The 13,810-nt window shown below is 38.5% G+C and overlaps 3 protein-coding genes across 3 annotated transcripts; 1 reads left to right on the plus strand and 2 right to left on the minus strand.

The window, feature by feature from the left end:
- Positions 1-1,426: 1,426 nt before the first annotated feature.
- GCK72_015043 (uncharacterized protein) lies at positions 1,427-2,382 on the minus strand (the record flags this gene model as incomplete). Its single annotated transcript, XM_003108467.2, has 3 exons — positions 1,427-1,547; positions 1,685-2,257; positions 2,303-2,382. 3 exons carry the CDS (start codon positions 2,380-2,382, stop codon positions 1,427-1,429), a joined length of 774 nt encoding a protein of 257 aa, XP_003108515.2.
- Positions 2,383-9,808: 7,426 nt separating this feature from the next.
- Positions 9,809-11,248, minus strand: GCK72_015044 (uncharacterized protein; the record flags this gene model as incomplete). Its single annotated transcript, XM_053730589.1, has 5 exons — positions 9,809-9,994; positions 10,043-10,351; positions 10,403-10,915; positions 10,964-11,090; positions 11,136-11,248. The coding sequence occupies 5 exons, from the start codon at positions 11,246-11,248 to the stop codon at positions 9,809-9,811; spliced, it is 1,248 nt and encodes a 415-aa protein (XP_053585361.1).
- Positions 11,249-12,269: 1,021 nt separating this feature from the next.
- GCK72_015045 (uncharacterized protein) lies at positions 12,270-13,705 on the plus strand (the record flags this gene model as incomplete). Its single annotated transcript, XM_053730590.1, has 5 exons — positions 12,270-12,465; positions 12,520-12,817; positions 12,865-13,276; positions 13,325-13,480; positions 13,529-13,705. The coding sequence occupies 5 exons, from the start codon at positions 12,270-12,272 to the stop codon at positions 13,703-13,705; spliced, it is 1,239 nt and encodes a 412-aa protein (XP_053585362.1).
- Positions 13,706-13,810: the final 105 nt, after the last annotated feature.

Genomic DNA, 13,810 nt, shown 5'->3' on the forward strand with positions numbered 1-13,810 from the left:
TCTCCATAATATATTCAGTTTTATTGTATTCGACACGGATTTCTAGATCTATTTCTTCCAGATTTTCCTCTTTTTCCTTGTTACTTTTTTCTCTCCCAACTGTTGCAGCTACATCGATGAATCACCCCCTTAAAATTTGAGAAACATGTCATGTCATGCTTCTCAAAGATCCCCCCAGAATCCCAAAAACTCTCTCTCTCTCTGTCTGTATAGAACATATCCTTCCATGACTCGGAATGGATTCAAAAACGATGACACTACGGCTTTCTTTTTCTACAGTTTTTTCCCTTTTTCCTATTTTTGCACCTTTTTGTAAAAAGTTTTCTTAAAACGAGCTTTTCAGTGTTGTTTCTCTTTCTCTGTATCCCCCCTCAATAGCATCTTTTTTGACCTACTATCATTAGCCATGTTCGAGTCTTTTTGAAAAAAATCATGTAAAAAAAGATAACAAAAACAATAAAAAGTTTTCTTTTAAAGTTTTTCTTCACGTCAAAACTCCACTTTTACTTTTAGAGTTCAATGTTCCAAAAAGTTCACCATTTCTCAACTCTCTCCCTGCAAAAAACGTTTTGAAATCTTCTTTTCTCTCGAAAAAGTATGCAAGAGGTAACCCCCGGATCCCACAGATTCAGAAGACGTCAAATTTCAGGGACAGCTGAATTCGGGGGATCTCGTGAAGAAATTGAATGCAGTGAAAATGAACGGAAATCAGACAATAAATGGAGGTGGAAGCAGCGTTCGATTCTACGTTTTCATCGCTTTTCTCATCTCAATTTGTGCCTACATGGCGGCTCTTTTTAATCGGGAATCAGTGTGCAATCTGTTGAGAACTAACCAAAACGATTACTTTATACAAAGATAAATAAAAGTTATCCACATTTGAAACGTTTTATTTTTCTTTGGAAAGGGGGCCTCAGTGGAGATAATCAGACTTGTCAAAAATCGGGCCGACCCGGATTCAAAAGTGGGTACCCATTTTTTACCAAAATTTTTTGAAATTTTTCGAAAAAATAGAGTAAAAATTCTTAAATTATCATACACACTCACATTCACATTTTGATTCAATTTTAAATTTTTAGTCGAAAACTATACTTTTTCCAAAACACTTTCAAATTTTTTTCAAAACGGATCGAGATTTTTTTTTAATTCGGCCCGACCCCAAGTCTGGAGATAATAAGTCAATTCAACCCATTTCTAAAAATTTGTCTTTTATACAAACAGAAGACAGTAATATATTCCAAAGGTTTATTCAAACAAATACCAAATAAAAGGCTTATTAATAATAAAAGTTTACAAAAATAATGCAAAGTTTTTTGAATTTTTTTTCGACGTTTTAGTGATTACAACAAATAAAAAGAAGAGTTATCTGCGATTTCTTCTTACGGGGAGTGGAGGCGGAATGATAGTGGAGACAACCTGTCAATTATCAAATGGTCGGTGCCAGACAGCAAAAAAAAAGGTAATTGTTCGATACAATAGTTGCTCTCAAACCATCCCTCCGAACAATATCCAAACCGTTTCCACAGTCGATGAGTTTCGACGGAGTTCTGAAAAATTTTTTGATAGAGAGTAGTTCTTTAGCCTGGCAGAAAATATTTTTTGGTTGGAAAACTGAAACTGCTGGGTTAATTTATGTACAAATCCCCACGTCGCTGCTCCACCAATCTCTTAACCAAAATCTTACCTAAACTCTTTATTCCTTTGCTTGGCATCCCATCGAACTGGCTTTAACTCGTCGAAAACCGAAGCCGTAAGATTGACATCAGTGGACAAAACTTCCAAACATTCCAGTCGGGTACTGTCCGAATTATACCAGTTCCGAATAAAATCAATGTACACTTCTGAAGGGAACCTACAGTTGGATAGCTCAATGTATGCACAACTTGAAGAAAATAAAATTCCACGAGTTATCCAGTTGGAGTTACCAATTTTCAAATAGTCCGAAGAGAATTTGAAATTGATATCCGGATCACATAGAAAGTCATTCTCCACCGCTAGGTTCAAAATAACTATTTTGGATACGATAGGCATATTTCGAAGGAATGCGTTCATCTGTTGGTTGTTCATTACTCTGTTGTAAATTTCTAATTGTCTACATTCTTGAATAGTAGTAGGAATTACGACAGGAAAGTGCATATCATATTGAACTACACTGTTGATTGAGATTTTAAAGAGATCCATTAAGTAAGAAAGAATAGAACCAATCTGCACTTCTGGGGAATGTACTGCTTTTGTAGTGAAACAATTGTAGTCTTTTCTGGAATGAGGATAATTTACCTGTGCTTTCATATATTTCACTTACTGAATCATTATCTTGGTTCCTTTGAAATTCCAAATTTTCTTCGGAGTTTCTCCCATTCGCCAACGTTGAATGCTGTACATACAACAAGTTTCTTCGTGGGATTTTACTGAAATCTTTCTTTGCAAAGGGCTCAATATCAACACATCGACTCCAGTTATTCCAGTTCTTATCGATCCAATTATTCTTTTAAATCTCGAAGAACACCATGAGAACTCAATTCTGTGGAAAACTGCTATTAGAACAATTTTAAAGATTCGAGAAACTTACAAATCAGCGATGGGAATATTGAGAAGTATTTTCTCTAAAGGAAGAAACGGAACTTTCAGAATTGGAAACGGGATATATTGTCTATTACGTGTATGGAGAACCATTTTGATGAGGGGACAATAGGGAGACTAGGCAAATCTCTATAAATGGTCGACTGGGGTCAAGTCTATTTGTTCTGTGACCAAATCGATACGGGTGGCATACCGAACAACGTTGTCGAAAGAGAGTAATCCGTTTATCCATGGAGATCCTAAACTCAAACTTATATATCTAAAAATCCGTCGTGCATTGAAAGCCGTAATATGTACCAAAAGTTTATTCAAGTGGAAGCCAAATAAATATTAATAAACAAATACAGAAGTTATGGTATCAAAATTTCAAATGATTACAAATAATTGTACGGTACCACGTGGGTAGTAAGTCAGTGGGAGAATAGGAGAGTACAGAGATTTTATCAAGGGTAGACTTAGAAGATCAGTTGGAAACGAGTTGCGATGGATTATTAAAAAAGAGTTAGGAAAGGAAGAATCACTCGTCATCGTCATCCTCATCATCGTAATCTTCATTGGAGTAACGACGAGTTGGGCGGGACTTGCGGCGACCGGAGGTGGGTTCCTGAAAATCAAAAAAGTAAGTAAACATCTCTAGAATTCAGAATCCGTTACCTTTTTCTTTCCAATAATCTCTTCTTCTTCCTCATCTTCCTCCATCGGTTCAGCCTCTTCCTTTTCCTTCTCAGCAGGTTTCTTTTTCTTATCAGAAGCAGCAGAAGTAGATGGCTCCTCCTCTTTCTTAACAGGAGTCTCTTCTTTCTTCGCTTCTTCTTTCTTCGCCTCCTTCTTCGGTGTTCCTTGTGTCGCTGCCATTGCAGCAAGTTGTTGCATCTGCATCATTGTCTGCATTTGCATCATAATTTGTTGCTGAGCAGCAGCGGTGTTGACTGCAGCTGCACCGGTTTGTTGCTGTTGGGCTGCTAACATTTGCATCGCAATGAACTGTTGTTGCTGAGCCATTGGGAGTTTGGCAATTTGAGCTAGGAATGCTTGTTGCTGTGCTTGCTGAGCAAGTTGAGCTTGTTGTTGGAGACGTTGACGGTCTGTGACACTTGGAGTTCCACTGGTAGATGGGCGGGATGATGAGGTGGATGGGGTCTCCTTCTTGACAGGTGCCGGTGGTGGGGTGTCTGGTTTTGGTGGAGCGTTGAACTGAAAATGAAAATTATTGGTTTCTGATCTTTTAAAAAGACTCAATTACCTTTTCATATTGCTCCTTCCACGTCTTCTCAATAATCTTCGAACTTTGCACAATGATACTGTCCTCCTCATTGAAAATTTGTGCATTATTCACAAGCAGAACCATATCTTCATTCAACTCGGACATCTCATTGTATCTTCCAGTTTCAATCTTCTTATTAATTCTATCAAAATCCATTGGTTTAGAGATAACTTGATAGTATTCCGGAAGTTCTTTTCTCGTCGGAAGGGTTTGGAATGGTTCGCAGATAGGGTCTCCCTCTTCATCCTTGATATCCAGGATCAAAGCAAGAATCTCATTAATCTTCTCGAGAAGTTCTGGATCTGTCTTCTTCTTTTTGTGTTGAAGGACAACGTCATCCATGGTATCGTCGTTTTCATCCAATCCAGCCATCTTACGCTTCCTTTGTTTCTTCTTCTCAGCCACAAATCTCTCATTTTCATCTTCAACTTCTTCGACTTGCTTCATGAACTGCTCATCTGACAATAAGTCAGAAGAGTAATCAACTTCCTTTCTACGTCTTCTTTGGTTTGGAGTCTGTTCCACAATCTCACGTCCTTCTTCCTTGGCTTTCTCAAGTTCTTCGAAATCAAATGACAATTTCACGATGTCTTCTGGAATCTCTTGCTCCTCGAGGAGACGTGGTTTACGGTGAAGTTGATTCGCCTCTTCACGACGACGATCAATATCCATAGATTGGAACTGATTGAACTCATCCTCAGAACGAGCAACCATTTGATTGACAGTCTCGTCATCTGGCACAACTTCCTCCTCATCTTCCTCTTCATCAGCCTGGATAATCTTCTCGAGCATCAACTTTCTCTCAGCTCCTGTCGATCTTTGATCGAATTTTCCTGCTTGAATAACCTTCTCGTCGACGTTCAACTTGTAACGAGCCACAGCCAACATCTTCTCTTCGACCGAGTTGGCAGTGATAAGACGGAGGACGCGGACTTCCTTCTTCTGTCCGATACGATGAGCACGATCCTGGGCTTGCATATCTTGATGAGGATTCCAGTCAGAATCGAAGATGATGACAGTGTCAGCAGTTTGAAGATTCAATCCGAGACCTCCGGCTCTTGTCGAGAGCATGAAAAGGAAGTATTCACTGTCTGGAGCATTGTAAAGTGAGAGGAGATCTCCACGCTCATCTGGTTTAGTGGAACCGTCCAACCGGAGATAAGTGTAGTTTCTAAAATGTAAGAAGTCTTCAAAGATATCCATCATCTTTGTCATCTGGAAGAACATCAAAACACGATGACCAGTTGCCTTCAACTTCGGGAGGATTCTATCAAGAAGCTCCAACTTTCCGGCGACACGCATCAAATCCTTTCCGCTAACCTCGTTAACCTTCCAGTGAGCACGGCAAGAGTCCTCAATATTCTGGAAAAGGAATGGATGGTTGCAAAGTTTGCGGAGATGAACAATAGTGTTGGAGAGTGAACGGGCTCCGGATGACATCTTCGCATCGAGAAGCAATCCCTTCTTCATGTGACGGTAGATCACTTTTTGGAGAGCAGACATGTCACACTTGATGACATATTCAGTCTTGTCTGGCAACTCAGACTCTACTTCTTTCTTGAGACGTCTCAAAAGGAATGGGCGGAGCACTTTGTGCAATCTTCTGATGATAAGCATAGTCTCTTCTTGATTCAATTCCACTTTCTCTCCGGTAGTGGCGAATGGAGCATTGAACCATTGCTCAAAAGTGTCACAAGACGAGAAGATGGATGGGAGCAAGAAGTTAAGAAGAGCCCACAACTCTGGAAGCTTATTCTGAAGTGGAGTTCCAGTAAGGAGGAGACGATGTTGAGCCTTGAAGAATCCGTTAAGCATAGAAGTCAATTTACTGTTATGATTCTTCAACCGATGTCCCTCATCAATAATCATATACTTCCAACGAATCTTTCCAAGCAACGCCTTCTCCTTGATGACGTATTCATAAGTGGTCATGAGGACATTGAAGTCGACTCTCTTGATTTGAGCCTCAACACGACGACGTGCATCCTTGGTTCCTTTGTAGATGACTGATTTCACGTTTGGAGCCCACTTGGCAAACTCGGATTGCCAGTTGGAGAGGGTGGAGAGTGGAACAATAACAAGGTATGGACCATTGTTCTGCTTCACTTCCATAAGATAGGTAAGCAGGGAAATTGTCTGAAAATGAATTCAATTTTGGAAATGTTACAATGCATAATGATTCTTACCTGAATAGTCTTTCCAAGACCCATTTCATCGGCCAAAATTCCATTCAAATTGTTGTTATACAACGAGACCATCCACTCCAATCCCTTCAATTGATATGGTTTCAGTTGAAGAGTCGGGTCACCACCACCCATTGTCTCATGCTGCTTGACAACCTTTTCCTTGACTTTGTGAGCAGTCGCATAGTAATCAGCCTCTTGTTTTTTCGACTTTTGATCATACTCATCCTCCTCATTTCTCGCTTTTTCAATGATCATTTTCGCCTTCATCTCCTCATCCATACCAGCGTATTCATCCTCTTTCTCTTCTGGTGGTGGCTCTACAACTTCATCCTCATCGTCCTCATCATCACTGAGTTGATCACGTGGAACCAGTTGGTATTCTGGATGAGTCTCCAACCATAACTCAATCTCTTCAGTCTTTGGAGCCATATCTCCCGTGAGAATCTTTCCAGTACTGATCTCTCTGACATGAACTCTCGCTTCGTCATCGAGACTTCCCTTCTCGAACTTTTTATCTTCTCGCTTCTTCTTCTTTTCAGTAGTTTGATGTTGACGAAGAAGTGAGCAAAGTGAATCCACGTATTCATCAGTCTGTTGGAGGAGATACACAAGACGTTGATCTTTCTTCTCATCAAGAAGTGCACGATATCCCTCTTCGTCTTCTTGCATAAGTCTCTGCATACGAAGTTTCTCGTTACGGATCTCGTCCTTCTTTCGTTCACGCTCATTGTTCTGATGGTAGGTCATTACTGCCTTTCTGGATTTGGACGCCTTGATGAAGTTGTTTCTGAAAATTAACAGTCTGCGCGATTCTTTAACTTATACTACTCACCTATGGAACTCCTTGAAGTCCTTTCCATGTTGAATAATCGCTTGCATCAAATCAGTATGCTTCTGTCTCTTTTTTCTCTCCTGTTCCATCTTCTGCTGCTTTTCCAATGTCTCTGTAACACGTGCCTCACGAAGAGATTGTCTCTTGACACGACGGTATGCATATGGATTCAGAGCAGTCTCCAGAGTAGTATCTCTTCTGATACATGACATAACCTCACTGCGAACTTGGGTCTGCAAGTTGACAACTCTCAAGGCTCTCAATTCAATTTCAGCTTTGAGTTTCATATGATCCGGGAGGTCGGCTGGAAGATTGCTGAGTAGTTTCATACGGAGACCGATACGATTCTGCATTGCATTCTCTCGTTGTTTCAACATTCCAACTGGATCGATTCCGTTTGGAGGAGGGACAGTGGATGGACGATTGCAACGGATTTGGTGGAGGTTGAAGATCTGAAAATTAGAAATTTAGAATTAATACTAGTTGATAATTTGTTCTATATACCTTCATCAAATCATAAGGCAACTTCTCTCCATTCTCTCCTTCTCCTGCATACTCATAAGGGTCTGGCAACAGGGTGGTCACCTTCGGCCGGAGCATAACAGCCTCAGAAATCAGGGACTCCGGAACTTGTTCATTTCTTGCTAAAAGACGATAAGCGGAGACTTGAGCCTTCAATTGATTCAACTGAGCAGTTGTTATCTGTTGATTTGCTCCTTCGACTGCTCCATTCTCTGCTGGTGGTCCTCCTTGTGGAACACCATCTTGAAGTTTCTGTTTCAAAAGAAGAGCTTTGGCGTGTCGATGATCGTTTTGTAGTCCTTGTTCTTCCATCGAAGTGATCGCATTTTCCAACTTTGAGATGGTGAGTTCTTGTCCTTGAGCACTATCTCCTGCCTGTTGGGACACAACTTCTCCGGCTGGTTGAGGAGGTTGAGCAGTGAATTGCTCGAAAGCCGGTCGAGCACTCATTGCGTTGAGGGAAGGTTCCTATCAGTTGAATTGGGTTTTTGGAAACTTCTGGAATTATGGAATTATATAGAAATCAGATGAAAAGTGGGCGGACAATGAGAGAAGAAAAATAGCGATGATGAGGAGATACAGTAAGAAAAAATCCCGGAAGTTGGAAAATTGATCTACTACTAATAATTGATGATAAGAATACTGTAGTTGAATATCGACTAAGCTAGTAATTTGGACAAAGAAAAATGTAAATATGAAGGAAGATGACCTGAAATTTAGAAAAAAAACAACTAAACTAATTTATTTTTAAAATCAATAGAGACACTTTTTTTTCTAATTCAAAAATCATTCAATTAGATATTGAAGCCTAAAATTTTTAAAATCTCAAACTATAATTTCGCCAAAACATATTCCAATTACACAGCATACGGACCGTAATACTGGTCCACTCGATACTGTTCGAAGAAGGACAGTGTAGAATAGAGCGCACTTTCATCTTACCTCCCGGGAAGGAATGGATCTTCTAGAATACAATCAGGAATCTAGAATTGAATTCAGCATTCCAGAGTTAAGATTCTAACAAATTTGTTTGGAAAAAGCTCTTCCTAAAACTAATTTTTCCAGATTTTCCAGCTCCATCCGAAGATGAAAATTATCAGTGATAATCACTCCAAGTTTTGTAGAATTTTTAGAATAGAGACATCTATTTTCAGCACTTTCATAAAGTTCTTTTTCAGATAACTCTCTAAAAACTAAAAGAGAAACAGAAGGAGGGAAACACGGAGAATGGAGAAATAGTGTGTGGAATGGAGAGAGTGAAAAAATAAAGGAAATATCAACTTTTCGGCGCGTTGTTTGAAATTTACAGCTTTAACAGGCCTCCCAGATGGAATAGCTTCTAGAAACGGTCAGGAACACATATCAGTAGAGAAAATTCGGAAAAATTATTCAATTTTTTTGAGAAATTATACAAAACTCAAAAAATCGATATGAACCTAGGTCATTCTTCTTGTTTATTCAGGCATTTTGCTGGGTTTAGACACATTTATATGAATTAATAATCGAAATTTTCGAATTTTCGAGTCCGGAAACCTACAGATCGCTCCAAGAGCCTCGGGTTACGGTCGAATCCGATGAGAAAAAGACTCTAGACCTAAAAGATGTATGGAGCGTCGTTTGAATGGCTGGGGGGACAGCAGACCGTTTGGACAGAGAGACCCCTAGTGGAAAATGGAAAAGGGGAGGCAGATGGAAATAGAATGTGGCGGCGAGAGATTCAGAGCATTTTCTCTTTCTCTGCGTCTTTTAAATGGGCAAATACGAGGCCGATACGAGCGAGGAGACCGTGAAAGAAGATAGAAGAAGAAGGGAAAGAGAAGGGTGACGGCCAAGTGAAAAAAGGAAAAAGAAGAAGGGGGAGAGGAAGAAGGGGAAAATGTGTTGAGTATACGAGTGGGGAGATGGAAGGATTACGGTAACTCATGAGCAGATTTTCAGAGAATTTCAGAGCATAATGGAAAAGTTGGTAGGGACAATGGGCAAATAGAGAACTTGACGTCGGAACAGACTTTTTACTTCAGATCGATATAATGATTAAGTGTTCAAATGCATATTTCTCTTCGGGGTTTAGCTTAATTGAAGAAAAAAGTTCTTGAATTAAGTTTCTATAATTGAAGTGAGAGTATTTTTTTTCTGTAATTCCACAATATGTTTCAAAATTTATCGGAAACAATGATGAATTTCAATGATGAATAATATACACACATATAAGAACAGACAAGTAACGAAATAATACTTTTGGATTTAATTCAAAATTATCAATGACTGAATTCTATAATAGTTTATTTTGCTTACAAAATAAACTTTCAACCAATGACCCAATTGCAACTTAACACATATTCCTCTTTCACAGCATACGTTTTTCTGAGTTATTACTCTTCTAAACTTAGATAGATTCTTTTCGTTTGCAGAAAAAACAATCTATTATTGTGGATCTATTATCCACACTATAACGATAGATATGATAACCATAGAAACAAGCATTATAGGTATGAAGCAGAGAAAAACTGTGCCACCGTCGATGTCTTGAATGAGACATTCATCACAGCATTCCGGGCATTCAGTACAGCAGTCATTCGAGTAAAGTACAGTGCAATTCTTGTAGTCAATCTGGAAATAATTGAAATAATTATATGATTTAATATTCAGAACACAAACTATATTGTAAGTCCACGATTTATGATGATAGTCATAAGTGAGTTTGGAACAAGTTTCAGCCTGTTTCAGAGTCCTCTCTTTAATTTTTGGAACTTCTTTTGTCTCTGCGTAGACTCGAATCGAATGAGCACAAGTTTTCATGACATTTCCATGATTTTGACGGAATAGAAATTGAACTTTTCCAATTGAAGAATGATTTTTATTGAATGGAATTGAGCAGAATTGTTCTTGTTTGTTGTCTCTAGTTGCTCTATATTCACAGTTCGAGACAAGTGGTTCTAGATTGTTACAGTAGTAATCGAGACAAGCCTGAATAAATTAAAATGAATTGAATACTCACTAAATAATGAATAAACTCACAAGTACATCATATCTGCTCGGTGCACCATCTGGAACCATTCCTGACCATTTCGAGTGTTGATAAGACACAGAAATTGGTCTGATATACTTTGCCAAATCAATAGTCAGAATCGGATTCTCCTCATTTGAACACCATGCTTTATCTGATGGTGGATCAGATCTATCAATCAATACATAACCACTTTGATCTCTTCCAAATAATGGATTATTGTCTGAACTGGATGATCGACTCGAATCAACTGTTGCTCCGAGAATAAGACTTGCTGCATTTATTTGAAATACTGAGTTATTTGAAGATGAATTATCTTGAGTTGGGATGACTTGTTTCGGATATTCTTTCCATTTCTGATTCCTCTCAATCGATGGATTTTTGATATCTTTCATAACTTCTTCTACAAATTCTTCTAATTTCTTATTTCCTCCATCCAGATTCATGGGGTCGGTTGGTTTGGAAGCTTTATTAGATTCAATATCTAGTTTGAAGTTTCGGAATTCCGACTGAATACTTGAAATCTGAAAGTCACTCTATTATAAATCTGTTTCTGTTTGATATTCCATTACCAACTCAAGAGTTTTATCGTTCTGAGAAGAAATTTGGCATTGTTTCCATAGAATCAAAATGAGAAAAATCGAAAACAACAACTCCAGAATCATATAATGACGAAGTCGGTTTCTGATCCATTCATACCTGAATATTCTTTGTTTTTTGAATTTAAATTGATTCCAGACTCACCATATTTCCTTTTTTTTTGTCGATTCTTCGATTTGAAGTTTGAAAGTGGCATTTGAAGATACTTCGGAACCATATGCTGACTCGGAATCTTTTCCAAGCGATGTTTCATTCATTTTAATTGATATTTTCAGCAGTTAGTATTCATTAGCTGCCTAAATGAACAATTTGAAATTTACTTGGCTCAGCCAATGTCAAAGAATTGGCTTAGCTACCAGGAAATCGATCAGAGAAAGAGGGGTCCACTTCAACTGCTGTTTGCTTGGGGGGACCATTTGAATCTCACCATTGTTAATAGAGCGTATTTGTGTACTTCTCCGTACCTCTTCCATTGACGTATTCTTTCTGTACGTTTGTAATTCTGGCGAACAAGCTCCTGACTATCTGACTTCGTTAGAATCAAAACTTATTTTTCTGATTCATTTCTTTTTCAGTCTCTCTTAATGACAATCGATAGTAATTGAACATTTCGGATTCTCAGTATCATAATGGACAATAAACCAAAAGAACAAGCCAATCCAGACCACGAGAATACAAAAGTACACAACACTACAACCTCCCGTTCGGTAAAGCCTCTCTTTCTTTTCCCCTCTTCTTCGTTCAGGTTGACCTATTTAGTCTCTTGTATTCATCGATTTTATTCCTTGAAATAATGGCTCCGCGACAATTCGCAACTGCGACATTCCGCAACTGCGACATTCCGCAACTAACGTAGGTTTCGCAACTGCGACACTTCGCAACTGCGACATTTCGCAACTAGTCATTTCGCAACTGCGACGTTTCGCAACTAGGACATTTCGCAACCACGACGTTTCGCAACTATTAAACTAGCAATAGTTTAACCTAGTTTTGTCTAAAAGTGGGTCAGATAACTTTTTATTCTATTTAATTATTTTCAAATATGTTCCCAAGCACTTTAGTACACTCAACATTTTTAGCTGACCCAAATATGCAAATGCCCAGTGGTTGCGAAACGTCGTGGTTGCGAAATGTCGTAGTTGCGAAACGTCGCAGTTGCGAAATGACTAGTTGCGAAATGTCGCAGTTGCGAAGTGTCGCAGTTGCGAAACCTACGTGAGTTGCGGAATGTCGCAGTTGCGAAATGTCGCAGTTGCGAATTGTCGCGGAGCCGAAATAATGAATCTCGAAGAAGTTTTATCATCAACTGTAAAGAAATATTTTGAATCTGACTCATTCAAAATTTTGTTGACTGGAACTATTAAAGAATTTATGGAAACTGTAACCAAACGAATGGATATACTTGAATTAAGTTTGAGAAACTTGGAAGATCAATTGAAACTTCAAGAAGAATTGAAATTGGCAGCTGAAAATCGTGAGTTACTCTTCTTTTTTTAGAGAGAATTCTTTGTATTGACTGTTTTTCCAGCAACTCCAATAATTGAATTGGAAATGAATCTTGGCCTGAAGTTATTGAAACAGTCAGATACTTCCGACCCGTTCGTAGTATCCCCAGTGTCAATTATCAGTGGGGTTCATCCATTTTTCAAATGTGCCACCCCAGAAATTCGTTTGAGAATGGCAAAGTTGATCTTGGAGGGAGGGACTGTTGACGCCATGACTGAATACTTTATTGATCTACTGAGTGTTTTTCGAGCTACCGTAGACTATTCTGAAATAGTGAATTTAGAAGGACCATCTGATCCAACAATACAATATTTGTATAGGTAACCAAGCAATCGTTCGATCTTTTAGAAAAATGAATACGTTTCAGAGGAGGAAATCATGGATTAACGAAGAACGTTTTCGATGATTTTTTATCAATGAAAATGAAATTTTTGGAAATTGAATCTTCTGCTGAAAGTTGCGAGTCGACACTCCTCAACAATCTTTCATGTTCTGCTTTGTTCAATCACTGGTTTCATAGGTTCGGAACATTTAAAGGAAAATTTCACAACTCCCCGGACAGTGAACGAGATGTTGAGTATATGTTATGGGATGACTATAGACATTTCTATTCGGAAAATGATGATTTTCAAATGGTTCAACTTAACATGAGACGATGGGTTAAACTGACTATATTCGTTCCGAAAACTCGATTTGGATTGGCTAATATTCTGAAGAATCTTACATATTGTGAACAGTTTTCTTGGTTGATAAAGAAAAAGAAGCTAGCTTTTGTAGATGTAAGAAACGTTGTGACTCTTCCGATGTGAAAAATATTCTGATTTCAGATATCTGTCCCTAAAATGAAAATCAATACGGAAATACAACTAAAAGGTCTCATGACATCCCTTGGAGCTGATAAAAATGTATACAAAGAAGTCACCGAGACAGTGATGGAATCCGATGAAGATATCACATCTCTCATACACAGATCCCAGTTCGAAGTAAGTTAATTTTCTAGAGATGTGGTCTAAAACAAGATGAATTTTTAGCTCAATGAAAAAGAAGATGACGAGGCTGAATACGATTATGGTGTTTTAGAGTGCTACCAACCCTTCAATCCTAAGTTTAAGTTTTTCGAACAAAAAATAGAAGTGAAAGCAGATCACCCATTTCTATTCATGTATCTTAAGGATAATCATGTACTCTTCTTTGGTTGTTATCAATGACTTTTAATTTCAATATGTTAATAAATTCCCAATTCTGTATTGTATGTATAGTAAAACGGTTAAATGTACATTCCCCCGTCGGCAACCGTTCCGCATAGTCGCCTT

Source organism: Caenorhabditis remanei, chromosome IV, assembly GCF_010183535.1.
Source record: "Caenorhabditis remanei strain PX506 chromosome IV, whole genome shotgun sequence".
Taxonomy (NCBI): Eukaryota; Metazoa; Nematoda; class Chromadorea; order Rhabditida; family Rhabditidae; genus Caenorhabditis; species Caenorhabditis remanei.